Consider the following 25443-nt stretch of genomic DNA (forward strand, 5'->3'; position numbering starts at 1 on the left):
TTGTTGGATGGGTTCTAGACTAGAGCTGTAATGGAGAATAACTACAGAAATGACGTTAGCTCAGGAACTTCTTCTTTTTCTTCTTCTTCTTCTTCTTCATCATCATCATTGGTGTTTGGTGGACTGTCCCCTGATTGCCTTAGAAATTGATATGTCCCATTGTACGTTGCTCTAATTGGTCTGCACTGTCCAATAGCATGCAGAGACGGTGTGAAAGACAACCATAGATCTGGTCCCATGATTGAGCTCCATCATGAGCCGTCTCCGTCTCACACATGGATGGATGGATGGATCGCCGGGCTAATTTCTAGTATGAAACATCAGGTAAAAAGTCCAAACACTTAAATGTTGAAATGCTACTTTGAGAAAAACATCGATTTGTGGAGTAAAAAGTCAAAATGTGTTGGAAACACTAAGAATGTCGCATTTCAGCTGTAAAGTTGAAATTGTATTCTTGAGGAATGTAGCCTTTTTTTTTCTAGAATCAAACATGTCTCCATATTATCTTCAGGAAAAAGTCAAAATCATGTTTCACGGATTAAAGAAATCCTGAGAAAGTTGCCTACATTATTTCCAAAGTTTTAAATTTATTCCCAGAAGCAAATAAGAGAAAAAAGGGGAAACCAACCGTCTTTCCCTCCTTTTCTCCTCTCGGTGGCCCTGACATGTTGTAGTTAAAACAAGACGTAAATCAGGAAGGAGAAAAGACACTTTTTGGAACTGCTCTCCTCACTTTTACCAATCCATCAGATTCACGGTCACCACTCGAGGCACCGGCCTGTTTGTATAAATTTCTTTGGCTGTTGAATCCAAACAGCTCTGAAAGGAATGGGGCTAGTTGCGATAAGAGCACCGTGTTGTGACGGTGCCGGTGCCAAAATGCTGCTGAGGGATTGAGATCACTGTTTGTTCTCCCACTCAACCGTGTACACCAACTCCTACGTGCTTTATTGCCTCGTTTTGGTGTTCCTCCTCGCCTTTTTGTGTCCCCGTTGATGGAAAACTTCTCAATAGAATAAAAGAAGTGGATTCATTATTGGAATCTACATGAAATTATACTTTAGAGTAGAATAGATGCTACCAGGTCCCTGCTGGTAGCTTTCTGATGAAATGCTTTAGATTTAGGGAAATCCAAAACCGTTGGAGGGAAAGAGAGTGAAACGTGTTAGCTGTGCCAGATCAAATAAAATAGTTTGGCTTAAGTTACTGCCTGTTCTTTAAAGTTGACAACTACTCACTGTGATTTGTCCACACTGAATAAGGAAAACATCTCCTGACTCAGGTTTCTATATTATTATTGGCAGCATTTCAGTTTTTGTCTGCTTGTCTTCCTTCTCAGCCTGGGCAGGTCGCGCAGCGCTTGCTAACCCTCGCTTTTATCAAACACTAAATCGTCTCCGCCATAATGGGATTAAATGATCAAATTATTACCCAGACACTTCTTTGTGAATTTTTGCATCAGGTTTCATAAACCTTGGGGGTTTTTGCGTGCAGTGTTTACTTCACCAGAGGTACGCTATTGTCAACCCCACTGAGACGTGCAGGATGAAGACAGCATAGGCCCTGCTTCTTTCTTCGGGAATGTTTTGCAGTTACTTGTGCTGTTGCTGCTGTTGCCAAGAGCTGAGATCTTCCAGCTTGGCTGACAGGAAGTCTGAGTTAAATCGACTTGTGCACAGCCACTGTGACGAGGACCTGACTGGATGTCATGCCGCTTAAACTCTTTGTGCAAACATTTCTTTAGGATGGCGTAACGGCATTACCTAGAATCATCTCCGTGTGCTGTCATGGCCGTTATGGTGGAGAGACAATAAACTGCTACTGATCTGTTTTTCTTGTTTTTTGCTTTTGTTTATGCTTTTTCTCTGTAACCAGTTGGCTGTTTTCCATTCTCTCCACTTTGTTTGTGTTTCTAATTATTTGACAAGTCTTGGATTAGGACCTGTGTGAATGCATGAAGAGCTGTTTGTATTTGATTTTTACCTCTGAGCTTCAGGAAAAAAGACATTTTGATTTTTCCACCGACTGCCTTTGTATCTACCCATCTGTCTGGTTTGGAATGTGACAGCTGAATTTAAAGGACTCTGCTGCTATGATTCGGATGTCAGGAGTTTGTATGGTACCTGCCGCTCTTGTCTCTTATTTCCAGTGAGTGATGGCGAGTTAGCTGTTTGTGCGTTTGGCAGATTGACACCTCTGACTGGTCAATCCCAGCCTGTCACTCATCATGGCATCTTGGACACTGGCAGCTACGAGGCAACTCTGGGAGCACTGACAGGGCTCGAGGAGATCATCGCTATGGCGACACGGAGCTATAACTCTCCCTGAGATGAGAGACGTCCCAACTCAATGGCTGTAATGTGATCAAATTTCAGTTTATGTGCAGAAAAATGCCACTGAAGAACCCCAATGACATTTTCAGCCACTGAACGGTGCTTTTTAGCTTTATGTCATTTTGTTAAACTTCTTTTTGCCTGCAATCTTCTCAAAGTGGCTCGTCTGCCATTATTTTTTATGTGTTTTTTTCCCCTTTCACTTCATTTAACTGAAAAAGGCATAAATGTCTGGTTGAAGTTGGTACCAAGCTTGCAGAAAAGTTACAGCCTTTAAGCGACTTGAAAAATGAGATTTTCAGCTTTAGGAATGAAGAAAAAATTAGTCCTAAACTTATCCTACAAATGATTTTTTGTACTGGCAGCACTGGACCTTGACACGGGCAGTTATGTGGCCGAAAAGGAAAAAAAAACCTCAAAGAAAAGCGCTTCGAGGGTTCAAGCCTTGTGAGCTTGAAATGCTTAAACTTCAAATTCACAAAGAAGATTGCTTTTAAATGAATAAGTCACTCAGGAGTGCCACAGAGCCATTTCTCAACTTTCCTGACAGTTTTCTGCTGCTCTGTCAAGATAAATAATAATGAAATATGGTAAGAATGAAGCAGCATGAAAGGAATTCCAGGCCTCTTTAAAGCTCCTGGACCCGATGCCGTTAAGTTGCAGCAGAGGTCTGAGGCAATTTAAGCACACATGAGGGACAGAGTCGGGTGGAAATTTGAGTAAACATTTTAAGTTTCTTTGCTGTTATCTAACTGAAATGTACGCACAATGCTCATATTCCTTTTGGCTTCAGGATGTTATTTATTGCCTCTTATTGCACAAACCACCAGCAATGAGATGCCGGTGACTTTCTCACTCTAAAGTATCACAATTCAACACATTCTCACACTCGAAGCGGCTAAAACTGACGCGGGGGGACCAACGTTAGTTTCCGACGCCATGTGCCAGAGCGTCGCTTTCCAACGCCCGACGTAAAACCGAGATTTCACCGATTTGTGACCTTTACTCTCTTGAAATTTTGCATCCTAACCTTAACCCTCTTGCGCATGCAAAACGTTGTTTCTAGTTGTAACGTCCCTCTCAAACACAGTTAACGAGAAGTTTAGAACGAGAAACTGGGTTAAGGTTAGGATGGGGGTGAGGGGAAGGTTGAATAGCAAGAAGTTAGGGGTCAAATGTCTTTGAAATGTGCGTTTTCCCCCGGGCTTCTGAAACACTCTGGCACAGCGTCTGCCGACCCGTTTGGGCTCCCAACACGTTGGAAAGAAAGGCTTGGTCACCCTGCGTCAGTTTTAGCCGCTTTGGGTGTGAGAATGTGTTGCACAACTACAGCTACAAATGATGAAAATCTTAAGTTTACACCAAAAGTACTCTACGGGTGGAGGGCTGCAGACTTTCTCGTAAGATTCAAAATAGAAAATCTCGGTTTTTCTTTCATCTTTCTGTGATTTTTAAAATAATTTTGACATCAAAACTCCACATGCAGGATTAAAAGAACACATCAAAGTCTTTAAAATCAAAGAACTTCTATTACTGCAAGTTTTTTTCCCCCCTTTATAAGGGAAGGAAGTTGGAAGTCAAGGGTATTTAAGGTGAGATTTTATGCATGTATGCTTGAGAATATCTGGAAAAATGCAACATTTTGAGGTTTAAACTGGATTTACGGTGTCAGCCGGTTAAGTGATTTTGTCTGCATGAGAGAAACTGATAGTGGAGCCGCGGGGTAATCTCAGTGCTGGAGCATTATCGTTGACGTCCTTCAGAGCTGTAGAGGTCAGTCCGAACCATCTCCAAGTTTGGGTTTTGTAAAAGATCATTCTGGATTTCTGGTTGGATTTTTGTCAATGTTGAGCTGATTAGTGATCAGAGACAAGGCCCTACAGCAGGTGAATATTAAAAATAGGACAAAATAGATTGATAACATCCTGTAGCATGCTCATGTGAGTCATTTGTTCTGCCCGCCTCGTCTTACCTTTCTCTTATCAACTCATGATGCTCTCATGAAGTATTAACCCTCCTTTCATTCATTCATCTCTCACACGCCTGTTTCCAATTGGCTTAGAGACATTCTTGGAATGCTAGGGCATCATTGTGTGTGTGTGTGTGTGTGTGTGTGTGTGTGTGTGTGTGTGTGTGTGTGTGTGTGTGTGTGTGTGTGTGTGTGTGTGTGTGTGTCTACCCCCACACACTCTCACCCACCCCGTTCACTCCTGTCAGAGAACAGCATCTGTTAGACGAATGGCAGACCGGGAAAAATGGGAAAAAATGTGTTTGGTGCCCAAATGCTTTTGTTTCATTTCTCAAGGCATTTGGAGCTTGAGTATTAGAAACACACACATTCTAAAACATGTAAACACACACAGACATTTGTTCTGTCCAGTAGTGGCTTGTGTTTGGATGATTATGATGGTGAATCAGGACCACTCTATGAACTTTTGAAGTTAAAATTAAAGGAGACATAACATGCTTTTAAGTTATTCCTTTTTACATCTAAATCCTTCAGTTGGGGTCTAAAAACAGTGGAACTGCAGTTCTTTGGTCTGATTTCCTCATTATTGTTGCTCTACAGACCCTCATCTACCCCTGTTCTGAGGAGAGTCTTGAGAACGAGTCGTTTTGGGGTACTGTCTCTTTAAACTGGAGGAGGAGCTGTAAACTCCGCCCCCCCTCCATAGTGCAGACCTGTACTCTCCTCCCCCAGTCGGACTTTGTAGTTCTATAGAGAAATCATTATTTAGCATAGCAGATTTAGCATAGCATATTAGCATTTTTAAAACATGTGGGGAGGGTAGTTCATCAAGCTGTTTCAAGGCTGCTAACTCTCTCATGCATTTGTCTGTAGTCACTCACACACACCCGTCACGGCCGACGGAGGGACAAGTGAGCAGGCACGTGCGCGCGCGCACACACACACACACACACCCGTCACGGCCGACGGAAGGACAAGCAGCAGGCACGCGCGCGCGCACACACACACACACAAGGAATGCTGCTTGCTTATTTATTTCTATAAAAAATGTTTTAAAAAATGATACAGCTCATTAAAACACCATTAAAAGAATATATTTTATTAAGATCTCTATCTATATATATATATATATATATACATATAATTATAAATAATTTTATAAGTAGTCTTATTTAATATTGGGTGTCTTAATGGCTGAAAATGGAAAAAAAGCAGTTACATTTTAATTTAAAGATTTGAGATTCTAGTGACAAATAAAGAACATTCCTCCAAATGTTCTTTAATGTGATCATTATAATTCTAATGCTTACAACTTTTTTATTGTCTGCAATGTGTAGCCTATATCTTTATTAAATGTGTGTTTTGCTGTAAAGTGGTAATTCTCTCTAATGTGTACAGAGAGGTGGACATCAGTGCTGCAGTGAAATTCCCAAGATCAGTCTGCTTTGCTAACAAATATAGTTAAATCTTACCTGCATTCTAAATAAATACCGTTAGGTGAAAACATCAGTAGGCATTGAGTTATTGATACAATCCCTAACAGCCAGAATGGAAGAAGAGCATGCTGGGTCATCCTGGACCTGAGCCTGTTCTGTGTATTTACCTACAGGATGCAATAAATGTCTACAAGGCTGAGTTTGGACCATTACATCTAAAAGAAAACATACAATCAGTGATTTTTTAAATTGTTTACATTAATATACACATTTTCTAAGTATTAACCTCACAGCAGATAAGTAGAACAATATAATAAACAGGCTTTAGTAGTTAAACAGGCGTTGTGCACACAGGTGCTTTGTGTCTCGGTGCTGGTGGTGTCTAGGTCTCAGAGTTCCTGTCCTCCTGCCGTCTTCTGTTGTCCTCAGGATACGGATTGATGTTTCCTGATGATGAGGGAGGGGCAGTATGTGGGCTTCAAACTGGTCCTGGATAACAGTGGGAGACCTCCGTTGTCTCTGAGACCAGAGAGTTGGTGAGATGCAGATCTTCTCTACCTCATCTAGAAACGGAGTTGGTTCAGGGAAAACTTTTCCAAAGACCAGTTCCATGATGTCATCGCCATATTCTGCAATGATAGACAATAACTTTAATGACATATTTTGTTTACAAGCAGCTTTAGGAAAGTTGTTTCTTTAGCTTTCATGTTTATAGTCACGTTTGTGTTTGTTCACAAGTTCACTTTGCTGCAGTGACTTCATATTCTTACAAATGTAATAAAATAGTGACACTAAAATTATACAAATGATTCCTTATGAAAGGAAGCTCATTAGAGAGCAGTGCAGACAGACTTACTACATGCTGCAGCTGTTTTTGTAGGCCAGCTGCTGCTGAATTTGGGGAAAGTTATTCTGCACACATCCAGATCAGATGGTCGATTACAGAAAATAATGTAATTCAATCATTTCTAAACAGACTAAACAAGTAAAACATCAAATAAATCACTCTGCTGTCATCAGACGGAGTGATTCAGGGGGTGAGGTGTTCTTAATGATGAGGGTGGCTGAGGTGTGTCATCACTCACTTTGGTCTGGTCCAGACCGTCTCTTTACTGGTGGGTCTCCTTCCTCAGTAGGTGACGTGAAACGCCAACATCTGAACGTTCTGTGTTCCTTAGAGGAGAAGAAAAGTAACATAAGCAAGCTGGCTAAATTATTTTTTACTAGCATCTCAAGGCCTTGGAGAAGCAGATCTTCACTTACCTAAACATCAGACCAGTTTGTCCCAGCTGAGCTCATCAGGGCGTTAGTCTGACAGCCTGTCAGTGAAACACGGCTCCAGCCTTCTGGATGTGGACTGTAAAAAGCAAAGGAGCATTTTTACTTTTGTTTTAATTATTTTACAGCCGATTTTATCAGCTTTCCGACGCTCACGCTCATACAGACGGTGAGCTTTGCTGCGTCTGACTGATGCAGAGTTAGTTTTTATATCTGCAGTGAGACAAAAAACTAACCTCACTCCACTCAGAGATTGTTCTTTAAAACTTGTATTAAATCCACTGTGTTGACGCACTTTAACGACTTTGTCACGCTGCATTTTAGCTGATATGGGACTTTATTTACTGGATGCTAAGATTACATCACACTCACGTAGAATAACACACAGGCTCTCTGCTGTTACAATCAGTGGGAGGTTATCATCTGGTGTAAAAGAAGGCGTTGATCAGAAATCACGTTTTATTCCACGAAAATCAGCCAAATCCACATTAATCTGGGTGCTAACTTTACTAGCATACTGTGCTAGCGATAGCAAGCCGGATGCTAATGCTTTAGTGCTGCTAATGCCCGTAAATCTAAAGTAAAGTTTGTCGACATTTTAGAGTGATATGGAGCTTACCGCTCTGCTGCTGTGTCCCGGTGCTGCCACATTCAGATGGAAATGACTCCTTTTAGATAGATGAAGCCCTCAGTACTTAGCCACTAGCCTGGAGACAGAACGAACGAACCACGCGCACGCGCGCGCACACACACACACACACACACACACAAACACATTACTTTTTCTTCTGTGTTTTTTTAGCAGTAGTGTCATCAGCTCCTGGGTTTAAATACTGCCACACCACCCTTCCTTTAAACGAGGAACAGTTTTGAGCTGTGTGTGGCTAAAATAACCAGACATTCTGCATTTTTCCAATAGGACTACAAAAAATCTTAGCGAGAAGAAAAAATGGCGGATTGGCTCTGTGTTTAGCCGAGGGCCATTACCATATTTGGTAGTTATCCTGACGAAATAGATGTAATAGATAATGTGAAAAACTGAACGGGTGGACAAATATGCCCAAAACTTAATTATTAAATATCTAAATAGCAACTCCAGTGAATAATATAAGCCTTTTTGCTCACTTAGACACTTAAAATGTGAAACACACTGTGTTAATGGATAAAAAAAAGTGGGTTTTTCATGTTATGTCTCCTTTAAAATCAAAATGTCTTGAAAAATATTATATAAAGGTGTTGTTTACAGATAAACCATTTTTAATTATTATTTCTGATTATAATGGGTTACTCTGAGTTTAACATGCAGGCTGAACATGAAAATAGTCTCCTACACCTATGTCCTTCATTAGCTTCTGATAGAAAAACAAGTAATAAATAGCAATCTAAGAACACACAAGAACTTAGCAACGTGGTGGCTGACAACAAAACCTTTTAAAGGACATTGCATCAAAATGCACAAGACAAGAAGTGACTGGCTGTTTATTTGTGAAACACCCACCAACAACCCTTGGTTACAATTACAACTGAAAACAACTTCTTGTCAGAAACATAATGGGACTTTCTTCCTCTGGCTAATCTTGAAATTGCCAACCAGTTCTATTTTTACCTTTTATGTTTACTTTTTTATTGCACTTTTGTTTTTAAAAGGTCTGTGTCACTTGATTCTCTGTATTTAGTATTCATTAACTTTTAGAAATAGTAATTTTTTCCCATTTTCTGGACATTTCACTGTTATCTTTAAAATCATTTGTGTATTTTGACTTTTTCCTTATATTTTGTTGTTTCCAAAGTCAAATGCTTTCACGTATCAGTTCCGATGGGACGGCCAGATAAAAAACGATTTCAGTACTGTTAACCACGACAGCTGGTCTGGACAAAAAGGCACCACAGCGTCTCCATGACTTTGTCCTACAGTTTTATTTACATCCCTCTTCCTCCCAAGACACACGACTAAGCTAATCTGAAAGGTGGAGTGCCCAGCGTTGGCAGGGTGAGTCCTGCAGAGATGGGAGCCATATGCCTAAATGATTTACTCCATTCTAAAGCATAACTGACTCCCGAGAGGGTCCGGCTCATCTCAGTGTGCTCTCTAATAAGAGCAAAGCGTCATGTTGGGTTTATAGGTGGATAGATGGATGAGTTAGCTGCTGGAACACCCATGGTTTGTGTGTTTTTCCCAACACTTAACTGTGTTAGACAAAAGTTTTCAGCCTGCTACACTGATTCCATGAAAGCTGAAATCAAATCAAGGGAGATGTAAGTGGGAGTTGGACCCAGCAGGGTTGCCAAGTTTGCATTTTTTTGGTTTGGGTCATGAACCTTGTTTTTAATTGCAAGCACTGGTGGAACCAAGACGAAGAAAAGAGAATGCATAGCAAAAGAGTTCTCTTCAAACACACAGATAAATGAATGCACACACACACACACACACACACACACACACACACACACACACACACACACACACACACACACACACACACACACAGATTCATAAGAACACGTACACTAGAAACACAAAGCAACGGGGAGGCGACCAACACAACTAAATAGCAATTACTACAGAGTCTGCAGCCTAGCAACCAGGCTACTGTCGCATCACATCACTAAAAGTGTGTGTGTGTGTGTGTGTGTGTGTGTGTGTGTGTGTGTGTGTGTGTGTGTGTGTGTGTGTGTGTGTGTGTGTGTGTGTGTGTGTGTGTGTGTGTGTGTGTGTGTGTTTGCGCCCTCCTGTGACAAAAGTCCTTTCTGGCGAGACGGAGAATTTTTGTGTGACAGGTTTGGATTAGTGACACAGCAGCAGAAGGAGAGGAAGAATGATAAGAAGCTTTTGGCTGTTGTTTTTATTGTTTTTTAAAAAATTATTTGTTGCTGCGAGGTTAATTACATCCTGACTTTGATCACACAATCTAATCCATATACAAGTGAGCGTCTGTATTATCCTTTGGCTCCAGTATTATGTAGTCCGTATTATGTCATGTTCTGCCTATTTGTTTTTTCTACTTTTGCTGCGTTCTTTTAATCAGTTCCTCCTCCTGTAACATTTTACCTCTCCGCACTTACTGACCAATGCTCCACTGGCCTAAAACACTAAAGTGTTCACAGGAAACATGCACGAATCCAGTCTTTGTTCTCATCTATGTAGGTAAAATTATTCAACTCTTGTTCTGCACTTTATTGTGCAAAAAATGTTTAAAGCTTAGAACTTGCACTATACAAGTTATATTAATGCTTGCCAATTATTTATGTAATTAAGTATTTAATAAAGTTTTATTTAATTATTGGAAACCATCTCAAGACCCCAAATCTGGGCCCTCATTTATCAACCGTATTGATGAACAGATCTGTGCGTCTTTCGTGCGTAGGGCCAATTTTACGCATTGTGTGGTATTTACTAATTTGTACTTGTGTGTAGAAATGTTCCTAAATATAAGAACAGCTCTGACCATGCGTACAAACAGCATCTAACGGTAGAATGGGGGAACTGCAGTACTGAAGGTCTCAGTCATCCATCCATGGTTTTCATCCATAAAGTATTTTACCTAGTAAATAATTTTTGGGGTGGAAAAACAGCTTTTTCCGATATTGATGCTAAAATCAATAAAATACACATGGGACCAATGTGAATCTGACATTATATCATGGCTGTTCTGTATTGGAGGATTTGCCAGAGCATGCACTCTAGAGGGAACGCGTCCTCCGTGAGCGCACTGATCTCCCTGAAGGAGATCCTTCTGGAGCTATGCTGTGATTTGGGACCCTTTGTGTTCTACCAGAACCCCCCAGAACCTCCTCGGTTCCCCGATCATACACATCACGTTGTCAAGGTTGTCTCAGACAAAAACAGATTTATATCTCAGCCGGCTGGGGGGGGGATTCAGTTTTTCTCCTAAAAAGGCCAAAGAGGGATGTAGTCACTGTTTAAAATCTGGTTCCAGAGCCAAACCTATGTGAACATGCAAGGTTAACCAATCTTCAACACAAACATTGCTCTAGGATTTGTAATTTGACACAAAGAGCAGCAGCCTCCTGTAAAGATCCTGTGCCATTAACAGGAGTAGGGGTAGACCGATGTATCGGTAGGCCAATTTGTCGGGCCAATACTTACCGTCTTTTATACATTGGCTTCGGTCAATTTTTGTCCTTGTAAAGCTGATTTTTTTTGTTTGTTTTGAAACAGGAACTGCAGAAATGTTACCATATGATGTCATTTTTACTTGAGAAGACAGTTTGTACCTAAACAAGAAATAATCATTGTTTGCTTTATCATCATATCCCCGACCTGTGTATAAAATTTACCAAAGAAGCTTATGCACCAATTCGGTGTGATTCCAACTGAAGATTCACATATTTAATAGAACGTTCACGTCTCTTGCTAACATACAAATACTCTGATGAGTGTGGGCTGATATTTACTGATCATCAGTGAGCGATAGCTACCCAGCTGGAAACGTGAGTTCATTTGCATGCCTTTAATAGCCTTGTTATCATTTATGAGCCAGAGCCTGTAACCTATTACCACTTAAAAGTAACCCACCGAACCACTTGTGCATGCACATGTGTGCATAATATGTGCAGGTGTATGTTTCATGAGCCTCACATAAACCATCTTCACAATTCAAACCAGATGATGAAAGCAGACAAATTCAAATAACATTTATTCATTAGCTGGGTCCTGTGTGCCATTGATTTAGGAATGTCAGAGGGGTTCTCTAAAAACAAGGGACACCTGCACAATGTATTTTTAATTTGAATCATGGTTTCATGCTCTTAAATATTCATGCTGTCTTTGTTCTCTGAATGTTTGTTCCTCTTTCCTACAGGTGGGTTATCCCTTGTTGTTTCCTCCTCAACATTTAATGCTCTTTTATTACAGGAGCAACTGTGTGACAGCTTTTTGTGTGTTTTCTGAGCCCTTTAATGGCGCTTTAGTCAAATCTGAAGCTATATTGGTTAAGCTTCTTTCCAACTTTCCTTTAATCCGATCAAACAAACTCTTTAATTTGATCCTTCTATCATGCTTGTTCTTTTCTTTCTCTTTAACAACTGTCATTGCACCACTTTTGTCCAATCTCATTCTCAATCCCTTTTCTTATCATCTACAACTTGATTCCCTTTCTTTTTATTTACAAAACTGTGAGTTTCAACCACCACTGTTGCTCTATAATGGTTGATTTAAGCATTCAATCGCCATAGCCTTTTTTTATTTCTGTCATATTCAAACTTCCACATCCATTTCCTTGTGTATTTAAACCCTCAAAAAATCCTTCAGATCAAATAAATGAGAGCTGGACTTTTGAATGACTCAGACGTCTTTTGGCAGCCCTTTTGTTGGTGGAAATGGACCTTATTTAAAAAAGTAAACACCTCCGAGATCAAATAAATTAAAGTAAGCATGAGCCCACATCTTCTGTCTCGTGGATTTCCCGACCATAATGCATTTTATCATCCTTTAAACCACTCATTTTATGCTTGTTCTTTCTTTAGATGTGATTGAGCCAACCCCTTAATAAGCTGCTTTGATTGATTATAGCTAATTCTACCAAACCTGCCGGAATTGTGTGTGTGTGTGTGTGTGTGTGTGTGTGTGTGTGTTTGTGTGTGTGTGTGTGTGTGTGTGTGTGTGTGTGTGTGTGTGTGTGTGTGTGTGTGTGTGTGACACTAATTGTTTGCTGTGATGTGTTTGTGTGGCATTTTGTTTTTGCGTGACTTTGACCGAAGCCCTCAGATGAAGAGCCAATTGATTGAGATGGCCCTAATTACTCCCTGTGATTAATCGAGTGTGATTGGATACCATCCCCAGGATCCATTATTATCCATTATTGACAGGCTAATTAGTTTCTGCGATGACCGTTTAAACACAGCTGATTGTGCACGACAGTCAAATGACCCCACAGCAGACAATTAGAAAAACCTTTTTCAAGAGGATGTGTAGCTGAAGGCCGTTTGAGCAAATGCATCTTGGGGTTGGGGGTTCAGTCACAAACTCTAAATGCTGCTAAAGTGATTCAGTAGTAATGAAAGATGGTTATTATGCAAAATTTAGACAAAACTGTGCCCCATAAGTCACTGCAAAGGTATGTTTTTTTAACGCCATGATTCTTAAAAAAAAAAAAGTAAATAGTTTAACAGAAAATTATGGGATGTAAACCCTAACAGCAATCAAACACAGCCCAGCAAAGTCTAATTCTAGAGAGTATAATAAAGAAAAGAATAAGGCCAAGGCTCAGTTCTTTAAACTGGCAGCGAAAAAAGAAAATAATTAAGCTACAACTAAGAGAAGCAGACCTAAATGTCCAACACGATGTTACAAAAGAAGGGGGTGTTGGAAGGTTTAACTAAAAGATTCAGGGTTATTACCAAAATACATAAAGCGGTTTATACCCTCTAAATAACACAGTAACTCAACCACAAAGACTCTCACACTCAAACAGTAGCGACCAGGGATAAAATAAGCCCTTTTACTGTAAGTAATTTCTGAACTTAATGAGAGACTATTAAAATCCAAGTTATTATATTTCAAGATGTTCTTCAAGAGTCTCTGAAACCAGCCTGAATGGAGTCGTTTACAAGTAGCTCCTAGAGTGAAAGTTCATCCAGCCTTTTATCCTTCAAGATCCAGGGTAAAGGATTAGCCCAACTGCTTCCATCTGGAGAACCGTGGAAGGATCCACTGGTGATGAGGCTGCCGGGACTCATTGTGGTGTCCATGGATACTGGACAACAGTACGGAGGCAGCCATCTTGCATCCGGGTCTGGTGTTGTCACTCAAAAAAATGAATACAAATAAAAAACAATGGGCAGAACACAACAAAACAGGGGGCAAACACTAAATAAACAGTTAATAATAATACGAACAACCTTGGTAAAACCCAGGGGTCGTAAAAAGAATTTGAAGCAGAAAATAACTGAATCACCTTCCAGTTGTTGGCTGCAGTAACTCTTAATCCAACTGCACACTGGAGACATCAGAACAGAACGCGGGACGGCAGTGGAACGTAGCTGCTTCAGATAGAATCCATTATAGTCTATGGGGTCGATCCAACCTGGCCGCAGCACTAACATTTTCAGGCGTGTCCCAGAAGCAGCACGCTGCACCGCTACAGATAGGATTGGGTTCTATTTTTTTTCTTGAGCAGCTTCTGAGACACGTCAACTTCCAAAATTAGCAGAACTAAACAGGAAATCATCATCTCACACATCATTTCAGTGTACAATGTCCAGTAATTTTCAAAAGCAAAGATAAATGCAGCCATGCAAATTCAACCGTGTGTTTTCCATGGCTTTAATCCTCACATTCGAGAGGAACAACATTATATATGACACAAACAGCGATATCAAAAATGAGCTCCTTTTGGTTTAATGACAGATGGCAGGAACAAACCGTTTAGAGTCTCGGGGGATTTTGATCTCGTGAGTCTGGCAACAAGGACTGCGGAGAAACCTCTCTGTGGCGAAGCACGCAAGTGAACTGCCATTCCGCGCCGCTGATGCCTCCAGTGTGAAGCTGGGGTTAGGCCTCGCCCCTCATCTTCCTGACTAAAGATTTATTTTTTCAGAGGTCTGTCTTTGGTCATTCTTAGTGGCTGTAGGCTCTGAAACATGGCAGCACCTGTAAACAAGATATGTTGGGCTCACTTTTCAAAAATGAAATAACTTTCAGATGCATTAATGGGTGAAAACTTTTTTTATAACTATTTTACATGCACTTAATAACATAACCTATTTCTTGTAAATACCATGTTTTAGAGTTGTTTAAAGCCTTTCTAGTGCTTGTTTAGAAAGTGTTTAATTGGGATGAATGCCTTTTCATCGTTTTTGTTTCATAATGCAAAATTTAATTAATCATGTTGTGTAATCCCAATCCAATTTCATTTGGATACCTGAAACGGATTATCCATCCCACTCTGGACGTATGCCGTTTGAGCTTCTTTCCTCTGGGAAGAGATTGCAGTCCATCAGAACAAAACAAAACAGCACAGATTCATTCTCTGTCCATCTGCAGCTGCTCAACCTCTCTGGGCAGCCAGTAATGATGAAAGTAAAAACTGTTTACTGCTCCTAACATTTCCTGTACACATGTGTTTATGTTTCTAGGTCTTGCACACTTGTTAATTGCCTCAAGTGTAAAAATTTGCTTGGCAGTAAACCTAAATTTTCCATACTTTCATGTAATTGTTATCTTTTCCTCAACAAACCTGGAACACTCAAGTAAACTTTTCTCCTGCTTTTCCCTTTTGGAAGGGACTCAGGTGGGAACTCAGTCTTTCTCCCACCTTTCCACTAGTGGGATAAAAGGCTCATCAAGCCTATCAAGTCTCTTCACTACTGATTTAATCATTCGTAACGTTTAGGTGATATCAGATAACCCATCATGTACTCTAACGAAGCTTTATTGGGACATGCAACATTTGGCCACCTAATATTAGGCAAGTGTGTTATTGAAGAGAGATTACAACAGTACAAATGGAAATGTTTTTATTTAAATAACTGGAGTGCAATTGATTACACATCAAAGGTATGAAGAGGAAACAACAACAACAAAATGATAAAACAAGAGTGGTAGACAGACTCATGGTGTGTTACCTCCTGCACAAACAGACACGTGCTCACGTTTGTAAATGTATTTGTTAAAAACAAAATTTATTGATCTTAAAAAGTCGTGCAGTGTGAAAAGCCGATCGTGATTAACTCACAATTTACATGGAAACACGTTTTAGAGCACCTTTTGGTCAAATCATGGAGGATGAGTGCGCTTTTCTTATGTTAAAAAGAAGGAAAAATAGCAGATTAAGTTTTATAGGAATTATATAAAACTACACAAAGACCTACGCTACTCGGCTATATCTTGTAATTAGGCTGCTGATTGGACTTTTCCAGATCTTTTCATCCCCCTCTTCATCAAATTTTAATATATTTGTTATTAAAAATTAAAGAGCGGTACAAGAAAACGCTCTGGCATCCAGAGTCAAATAAACTGAAAGCCTATTTAATAAAACATACCAGAGATATGACTCTATCCATACTGGGAAGCTGGGGCCTTTTAATGAGAACTGTGATCAAAAATGTATTATGCAATAAAGTCATGTTTAATTAGCCATGGCTGCTTTCTATTTGATTGTCGTAAAGTCTATTGACTGGAGTCCATTTCTGTAATGTTGAGCTCCTCAGAGATTAACTTTTATCTTGTCTCTGTTGTGTTTTTTTTCCCCTTGTAGTTCCCCCTCGGGAGCCGCTGATCACCTGTCGGTCCAACACCTACCCTAAAGGTTTCTACTGCAACTGGCACCTGCAGCACTCAACCTACATCCCCACCAGCTTTGAAGTGGACATACAGTGAGTCCATTGTGTCTTTGGTGGGAGGATGCGCTGGTGTGGAGCCTGGAAATGTCACCTGTGGTGGATGCAGTTAGTCTTAAAAAGACAATAACTGTTTAATTAGTCAAAGTTCATGGTACCTGGGCTCCAGCCAGGTGCACACACATACTAATTGTTTTTGTTTTCTACACTTTGAAGTTCAGTGAGAGAGTGAAACTGTGTTTTATTCATTTTGCTGAGGTCAAGTTGACCTTTTGACTTCAATACAAACGGCAGAAGATCTACAAAAATGTGTAGCGTTACTCACCTGTGTCACATTTGACTACTTTTCTCCAAAATGAAACCCTAAGATCACAGAATGCATGATCATTTGTTGCAGATGTTACAGGATCAATAACTTTGATTTGAATGGAAGTTAATGGGACATTTTTGTCCTCAATAGTCATAAGAAGATGGTAACTTTTAAATCTGTTGCTACACAAAAACGATTAGATATTTCATACTATGACCCAGACTGGTTTGTAGTAAATGTTGCAGGCAGAAAATTGTTGTTTTTTTGGAAAATAACTTTTTTTTTTCGTTATTATTATAAATTATAGCCATGACACTGAATAATCAAACTAACATTTGAAGGATAAAATCCTCTAAATGATTGAAGTTTTCATAAATTTGGGCAGAACTGAAGTTGTTTCACAGAGCTATGAAAAAAGTAAAAAAAAAAAAAAATGAACGCATACATTTATTATATCCACTTTTAGGAGCGGGTATTTTTTGTCCTCTAAGGTCACAAGAGTGTAATAAATTAAAGTGACGCCTGAGGGTTTAAAACCAACCTGTTTTTTTCTAAAATGTTATTGTTTTATGCATTTCTTTTACAAAGTATTTGAAGAAATACTTTTTTCCATCTGTTTCAGCCATTTTTCTGTTTGTTGAAGAGGAAAATAAGCTGATTTCACCCAAAACATCAAGAAAATATTTTAATGAGAACATAGTGGAAGTGTTTAATCGTTTCTATCTTTAAATTCAACCACTTCCGATTGACTACATGAGTTTACACAATGCATGAAGGGATAGTATGCGGACCTTAAGCTGCAATGGCAAATTTGAAGAACAAAATAGCTTAAAGGAGGTAAAAGAAAAGTAGTTCTCTCACATTTCTCTAAAAACCTCAGCCAACAACACGTTTTGGACCATAAGCAACTATTGGACCATCTGGTTGTCGGTCCCACCGAACCACGGCACTTCGTTGGATCTTCCACTATGCTCTCTATGTACTTAGCAACAGAACACCACTGGTGTGAGAGGTTCTCTGCTAAATCATATCAGAGAAGGAGAATCAGCTGGCTAGAAAACGGCGAATGGTGTGAAGCGCTATCTAGAGTTTCATGCAGCATAGCAGGTTTTCGGTTCCTGCAGAAGTGTCTCAGGGAAAATACCTCATCCCTTGCCGTGTTTGTGTTCAAAACCTAGCTTGCTTGCAGATTAGCAATAACGGCTTTAAAGGCTCGACAACATATTCATGTTTCTGAGTTTATTTTTTTTTAACCATCACAGCATTTTTATTTATCTTAAATATTTATTATGACAGCAAAGGCTAAAAGACAACAGCAACAAGGTATTGAACCACTAGACAGATGCTTTCATGTTTTTAGAACGTTTTACACACCAGCTTTAAATTACCCTGGTCTGCGTTTTTAATCCAATACAGAACTTTAACTGTCTCTAGTAACTCTATTTGTAGCCGTTGGCATCTGGCTTTTATCTGCCACAAACAAAGTGTTCCATTAGGATTCACTATTGACTTGCTAATCTCAAAGGAATGCAGATGTGCTTACTTCAAACGTGCAAAACTTTAACTGTCCTCAGCATGCAAGGCAGATGGAAAAGCTGAGTGGAAAAGATGGTCCACAAACCAAGTTTATCCTGGATTTGGACCCTCCTGGCAGGATTTATCCACATTAGTGTCTAATTAAAAATTCTGCTTGCTTATCTTACCTTTCTCATGTCAGCTCTTCGTTTTCCTTTACCTTCTCCCGTCTTACCTTTCATTCTGCATTTGTCTCTTCAGACATAACCAGCGCTCGCTGGCGGTGGAGAAGGATGCGGTCCATAAGAATCGCTGTCATGTTCGATTCCCAGAGGTTTTCTCCTCCTATCCTTATGTGGTGAACGTGACGGTGATAAACGCTCTGGGGAAAGCATTTAACACATACGTCTTTGAAGAATCCAATATAGGTAAGGTATTTTTTTTCTTTTGCCATTCCAGTTTCCTGTGCATGTCACATACAATTTCACTCATGTTTTGAACTCAGGTGTTTTACAGTAAGGTTTTAGGACCGGAGAGTTTTCAAATTCATTATTACATTTTTAGATTCTGTAAAATTATTTTTGAAGTCTGCAAACCATTAAAGCGCTTATCAACAGCTCAGTTCTGGGTCAACCCAAGGGTCTTTGTGTCAAAGAGATTGACAAGTACTTGGCAAAGGAAGAAAAGGAACCCAATGCAGAGTGTCAAAGCCACCCTTTGAGGTTGCTAACACTTGAGAAATGATAATGCATTCTTTTCACCACAGATAACAGATTCCCTTCCCTTCTGGTTCTCTTTAGAGTTCTGTTGCACACACAGCAATGATTGGTGCCAGGAAGGCAAAGAAATTGACCATGCAGTTGCCAAACAAATGTCAACCAGCCAATAAGAGAAGGCAGAGAGTCTATTAGAAAGACACAGACTGATTTTGCACTCGTGTTCTTACCCAAAAAGACCACCAGATCATAAATAACCAACCTTTTATGCAGCAAACACTATTTGGCTGAGGTTTGAGGCAGGAAGCAAGTGACTCACAAATACTCTCGTTCTCTCACAGTCTCTTCACCTTAACAGGAGCTACTGCACACGCACATGGTTTTGTCTTTTTATTGTACAATTCAGAAGTTAATTCTTTCATTGGCTGAATTCTTAAAGCTCCTTTTTTGAATAAAAACAATGATGTTTTGATGGGAATTAGTTCACAGGACCACACAATAACAGGAATAACAGAACGACTCCGTCCCGAGGAGCAGTGAAGAGGAGAAATTCATTTTTCACCGCATATGGGGAGAACTTTGATAGATAAGGAAGCGCTGCGAGCTCTGCTGCTCCGCTTTTAGCGTGCCATTGGTGTGCATGACACATAAACACTGTTTGTGTGGAGTGTGTCGGTCGAAGGGGTTTGCTGTCAAAAAGGGAAGGAGGAGAGAGATTGTATTTGTGTCCTTGTGTGTGAGTGAGTGCATCCGTGCGTGTGTGTGTGAGTGCGTTTTCAGAAGTAACCAAATGAGGCAGTGACATGCTCCGTCAACCCCCGGACACAGGACTCATGAAAATGCTAATGGTAGCCGGATTAGCCCTTTGGCTGAGGAAATATCCCTTTTGGAGATATCAAAATACCCCACCTCTCCTGTCGTTGCATCTGCTTTGGCTCTCTCTCTTGTTTGCTCTGTGTGTAACTGCACTCATTTTACTCCTTTTTTCCTCCTTCTTTGTCTCTCTCCTTTGTTTGCCTTCTCCTTTTGACCAGGAGCCGAATACTGTAGATCGTAATGAAATGTAAATCCATGTAAGTGGTGCTTTTGTGGAGTTTTGGGAGCTCTTTTGAATGTTTTTCCACTTTCAAAAACATAGTCAGACGATTACTAAAGTCTTAACGTTGGATAAATGCAGATAAAAAATGAGCACCGCGTTTGCCAGAGTAGCTGATTAATACCGATTCACAGACAGACGCACACGAGCACAATGTGATTAAATCGGTGGAGCAGCCGACTGGTGAAGGGATTAAATCTAGAGCTTTCGGGTTTGTTGGATCCAGAAAAAGTAGCAGCTTGCTGCAGTCGCTCACTTGGGTTACAATGGATTTCAGACGGAAAAAAACATGATTTTTTTTATTCTGGTTTAGATGTTTAGAATATTTTTGCTGCATGCATGATCAACAAACTTAAATTATTTTGAGTTACCACAATACATAAAATTGATTTTGAATTAAAAGAAATCATTGCAGCTTGTAGAAAGGTGGATCGTCAGGTATAAATGATAAATGACCCGTACTTGTATAGTGCCTCTCCGAGTAAGGACTCCAAAGCGCTTTACACTACAGTGTATCATTGATCCATTCCCACACGCATTCACACACTGATGGTGATGAGCTACGATGTAGCCACAGCTGCCCTGGGGCGCACTGACAGAGGCGAGGCTGCCGAGCACAGGCGCCACCGCTCCCTCCGACCACCACCAGCAGGCAAGGTGGGTTAAGTGTCTTGCCCAAGGACACAACAGCAGAATTATCTGTCCGGAGCCGGGATCGAACCTGCAACCTTCTGATTACTGGACTACCCGCTCAACCTGTTGAGCTACTGCTGCCTTAAGATAAGATAAGATAAGATAAGATAAGATAAGATAAGATAAGATAAGATAAGATAAGAACAACTGTATTTTTCCCAAGGGAAATTGTTGTGTCATGTACATGCTCAAAGCAGTAGGAGAGGCAAAGGAACAGGTGAAATAGATATAAGATATACGATGTACACAGTAAAAATAGTGTACAGTAGTATACAATAGCATAGTGCAAGAGAATTACTCAGATAACTCAACAAATAAAATACATGATTGTATCCTGGTGAATAAGTAATTAAGCTATCAGTGCAGGCGATTTTCGAAAATGATCAGAGTATTGTGCAATAGAATCAAGGGTAGTAGCAGCATATGATATGATGGGGGATGCAATTATATTTCCAATAAGAACTCTTGGGTAACATTGCACGGTCTGGGATGGGACAGAATAGCCTAGGTAATAGTATTAGGAGAATCACCTACAGGGTGAGGAAGAGTTAAACAATCCTATTGCCACAGGTACGCAGGATTTCCTGTGGCGGTCAGTTCTGCATTTAGGGGCAATGAGTCTTTTGCTGTGTGTGCTTCGATGGTCAATCATGTGGGCTTGCATGGGGTGGGAGGGGTTGTCCATGATAGAGAGAAGCTTTTTTTAGCATTCTCCTCTCAGACACCTCCTCCAGGGTCTCAAGTGTGACACCCAGGACAGACCCAGCCTTTCTAATCAGCTTGTTCATCCTGTTGGCATCAGCTATCTTCACCCCACTGCCCCAGCACACAGCTGCAAAGAACACAACGCTCTCCAACACCAAGTGATAGAACATGGTCAGCATTTTCCTACCAACACTGAAGGACCTGAGCCGCCTCAGTAGGAAAAGCCGACTCTGCCCTTTTTTGAAGATAGCATTGGTGTTCTTAGTCCAGTCCAGTTTACAGTCCAAGTGTACACCCAGGTACCGGTAGTCCTCAACGATCACAACGTCAGCCCCTCTGATGGTGACAGGAGTAGGAGGTGGGGCCTGCTTCCTAAAGTCCATAATCAGTTCCTTAGTCTTTGTGATGTTAAGTTGTAGGTGGTTTCGCTCACACCACTCAACAAAGCTGTCCACCACACTCCTGTACTCCACCTCCTGACCATCCCTGATACAGCCCACGATGGCAGAGTCATCAGAGAATTTCTGCAGATGGCAAGACTGAGACTTGTACTTGAAGTCAGATGTGTAAAGGGTGAAGAAGAAGGGTGATAGAACTGTCCCCTGCGGTGCCCCCGTGCTGCTCAGGATGTTATCTGAGCGGCAGCTCATCAGTCGGACAAGCTGTAGTCTACTTGTTAAATAGTTCGTAATCCAACCTACTAGTGGGGCGTCCACCTGCATTTCCGTGAGCTTTTTCCTCAGCAGTGATGGTCTGATCGTGTTAAAGGCACTAGAGAAGTCGAAGAACATGACCCTCACAGTACTCCCAACAATGTCCAGATGAGAATATGCCCGGTCCAGCAGGAAGATGAGGGCATCCTCCACACCGATACGAGGTTGTTAAGCAAACTGCAGGGGATCCAGCCAAGGCTCCACCAGCAGCCGCAGATGTTTTAGGATGAGTCTCTCCAGCGTCTTCATGACATGTGAGGTCAGAGGCACTGGTCTGTAGTCTCTGGGAGTCGACGGGTTGATCTTTTTAGGGACAGGAACCAGGCAGGATGTCTTCCAGAGTGATGGAACTCTCTGCATCTCCAGGCTCATGTTGAAGATCCGTTGTAAAACTCCAGACAGCTGGGAAGCACAACACCTAAGGGCCCTGGGACTGACACCATCAGGACCAGCACCTTTGCTGGAGTGGAGTCTGCCCAATTCTTTTTTGATGTCATCTGCTGAGAGGGACAGGGTGAGACAGTCTGAGGAGGCAGGAGATGGGGGGGGGGGGGGGGGGGGGGGATGGAAGGAGAAGATGGGAAGAGCTGGCCGTGGAGACAAGAGATGCAGGGCAGTCGAACCTATTGAAGTGTAGATTTAGGTTGTTAGCACTTTCGACATCCCCCTCCATCCCAACACCTCTCTTGTCTCAGGCCAGTGATAACCCGCATTCCATTCCACACCTCCCTGGTGTTGTTTTCCTGCAGTTTGTTTTCCAGCCTCCGTCTGTGGGACTCTTTCCCCTCAGCAATCTTGGCTTTCAGCTCCCTCTGCACCAGTTTCAGCTGATCTCTGTCACCATTTCTGAAAGCTCTTTTTTTCTTGTTCAGGGTTGCTTTTATGTCTTTGGAAACCCAGGGCTTATTGTTGGGAAAGCACAGTATGGTTTTTTGGGGCACTACCGTGTCAACACAGAAGTTGATATAGTGTGTAACACAGCCTGTCAGATTGTCAATATTGTCCTGACTGGAATCACAAAGAACATCCCAGTCCGTTGACTCAAAGCATCCCTGCAGAGTCTCTTCCAACTCCCTTGTCCATGTTGTGACCGTTTTTGTGGCTGCAGGTTGTCTCTGGACGGCAGGTCTATAAAGGGGCTGGAGGGAGACCAGGTTGTGATCAGCCCTGCCCAGGGGAGGGAGAGTGCTGGAGGTGTATGCCTCAGCAGCATTGGCATAAAACAGGTCCAGTGTTTTATTGTTTCTTGTTTTGCAGTCCACATACTGCTTGAATGTAGGTAGAACAGTGGAGAGGTTTGTGTGGTGAAAATCGCCCGTTATAGCCACAAACGCAGAGGGACTACGATTTAGTACGTCCGCTGTCGCAGAGCTGATGACATCATACGCCTGTGCCGCATTGGCATCAGGAGCGATGTAAACAATGATGATAATGGCGAGGGAAAACTCACGTGGTAAATAATATGGCCGGAGACCGACCGCCAACATTTCAATGTGTTTGTTACACACAGCCATCCTCACCTTAACGTGACTGGGGGAACACCAGCGGTTGTTAACATAAAGAGCGAGTCCTCCTCCCCTCTTCTTCTCACTACTACCCGAGTCCCTGTCCGCTCTCACACACGTAAATCCATTTATATCCACCACCTGGTCCGGGATGTGTTTGTGAAGCCATGTCTCCATGTAACGCATAACACTGCATTCTCGGAAAACTTTCTCCTTCCTTGTTAGCGTCGCGATCTCCTCCATCTTATTAACCAGCGATCTGACAATGCCAGTAACCACAGACGGGAGAGCAGGACGGAATCTTTTCCTCCTCAGTCTTCGCGTTTTTCCCGCTCTGCAGCCACGGTAGTTCCTCTTGATCACCGCGGGAATCTCATGCTGAACACCGGCATGGCTGTGCTGTCTTAGCCCCAGCAGCTGGTCCCGGCTATAGGCAAAGGGCAGCATGGCGTCGTGGTCATCTCAGTTGTTTTGCACAGAGTTTCGCATCCGAACACGGCAACAAAAAAAAAAACTTCTCGACTACACAAGAAGTATAGACTAAAAAACTAAGTAGACACAGAAAAAAGAAAGAAAGGGGAAAAGTAGTTTTTCAACTGCCGAGAGCATGCTAGACAGGCTGCAATCCGAGACGGCGCCGGAAGAGGTAAAAAAAAATTATATTTATATTTTTTAGGTATATTGTATATTTAGGTTGCTTGTTTCCAGATGATGGTAGAAGAGAATAGGAAATAGACCAGGTCTTATCTTCAACAGTGAGGCTGTTGCTCTTATCTGTTGAGGTGAACAGGGAGTTGAGTCTTCGTCCAAAGCTCCATGGTCTGTCTACGTTGCAAACATCTCCTACGGCCATGGGGAGTGGATCATAACCCAAAGAACAAGATCTCAGACAAAAGCAGCCAAAAGTTACCTTCTTCTATAATGTGGCTGATCTCAGCCGTAAAGATAAAGTGAGGAGCTCCATCTTTTGAGGGGTGTTATGAGTAGAGCAGCCGCACCTCCACATAGAAAGGGGTCAGTTTTCAGGCTGTTCAGGCATCTGGTAGAGGTGCTTCCTGGTCGCCTCCCTCTGGAGGTTTTCACGAACACCAGAGTCATTGAATACATCGGATCGGCCATCAGAGCAGCAGTGTTGCAATTATGGTAATGTAGTAACCCAGATGCTACATGATTGTATCACACAGCATAAACTAAACAGCATAAGGCAAACATTTACACGTTTAAATACAGTTTATATAGCTTTTAAAGGATCTGGTGGAATGCAAAATATTTTTCAAAAACCAGAAATTGATTTTGTTTCCAGTCTGGCTAGAGCCATGAGTATTACTCCAGTGAGAGCAGTATTTCCTGCCTTTAGGGAGTCCACTCACTTTGAGCAACATCACAGGCAGTTGTAGAAAATAACTGACGGAAGGACACTTGAAAATCACCTTTAAACATTCTCCTGTTACATCATTTTCCTTTATTTAATTTGTAGCTCTGTAGTAAGTGACACGGGCTACTCCACAACACTCTGGCTGATCTTTGCACACTGATTCCTTTGAACGGCGGTCCACTTTGCGAACACTTCAATCTCCTTTCAGGATAACTGATACCAGAGTACAGATGTTACCGTTGATAAAAGCAAAAACCAAGTCAGAGGTTACAGAAACCTCCTTTTTTCATTCACACCACATTGCAAGCTAAATATTTCATACTGGTGTCAAAAAAGAACCTTTGAAAATACTTTATTTCAGCGATAAATCTCCGTCCCTCCTGGTTTAATCTGCTTTTCATTGTTAACAGTCTCTCTTCGCTCTTCCAACTCATAAGACACATTATTTTTGGGGACAATGAAGTGGATCGTGAATAAATAAAATAATTTGTGCTTCCTG

The 25443-nt window shown here is 41.3% G+C and overlaps 1 protein-coding gene and 1 long non-coding RNA gene across 5 annotated transcripts in view; one reads left to right on the forward strand and one right to left on the reverse strand.

Annotated features, from left to right (window-relative positions):
• The window catches only part of cntfr (ciliary neurotrophic factor receptor), a 335019-nt gene that overhangs the window by 243562 nt on the left and 66014 nt on the right, over positions 1–25443 (forward strand). For all 4 annotated transcript variants that reach the window (XM_054744199.2, XM_054744200.2, XM_054744202.2 and 1 more), the window contains 2 exons: positions 16235–16352; positions 18403–18569. In XM_054744199.2, coding sequence (XP_054600174.2) covers positions 16235–16352; positions 18403–18569 — 285 coding nt within the window. The remainder of the gene's footprint in view (positions 1–16234; positions 16353–18402; positions 18570–25443) is intronic.
• On the reverse strand, positions 5290–8185 carry LOC139070305 (uncharacterized). Its single transcript, XR_011520845.1, has 4 exons — positions 7636–8185; positions 7002–7095; positions 6824–6911; positions 5290–6367 (listed from the first exon to the last, which is right to left on the reverse strand). It is a non-coding gene; the product is annotated as an uncharacterized lncRNA (long non-coding RNA).

Source organism: Nothobranchius furzeri, chromosome 6 (assembly GCF_043380555.1).
Source record: "Nothobranchius furzeri strain GRZ-AD chromosome 6, NfurGRZ-RIMD1, whole genome shotgun sequence".
Classification (NCBI taxonomy): Eukaryota; Metazoa; Chordata; class Actinopteri; order Cyprinodontiformes; family Nothobranchiidae; genus Nothobranchius; species Nothobranchius furzeri.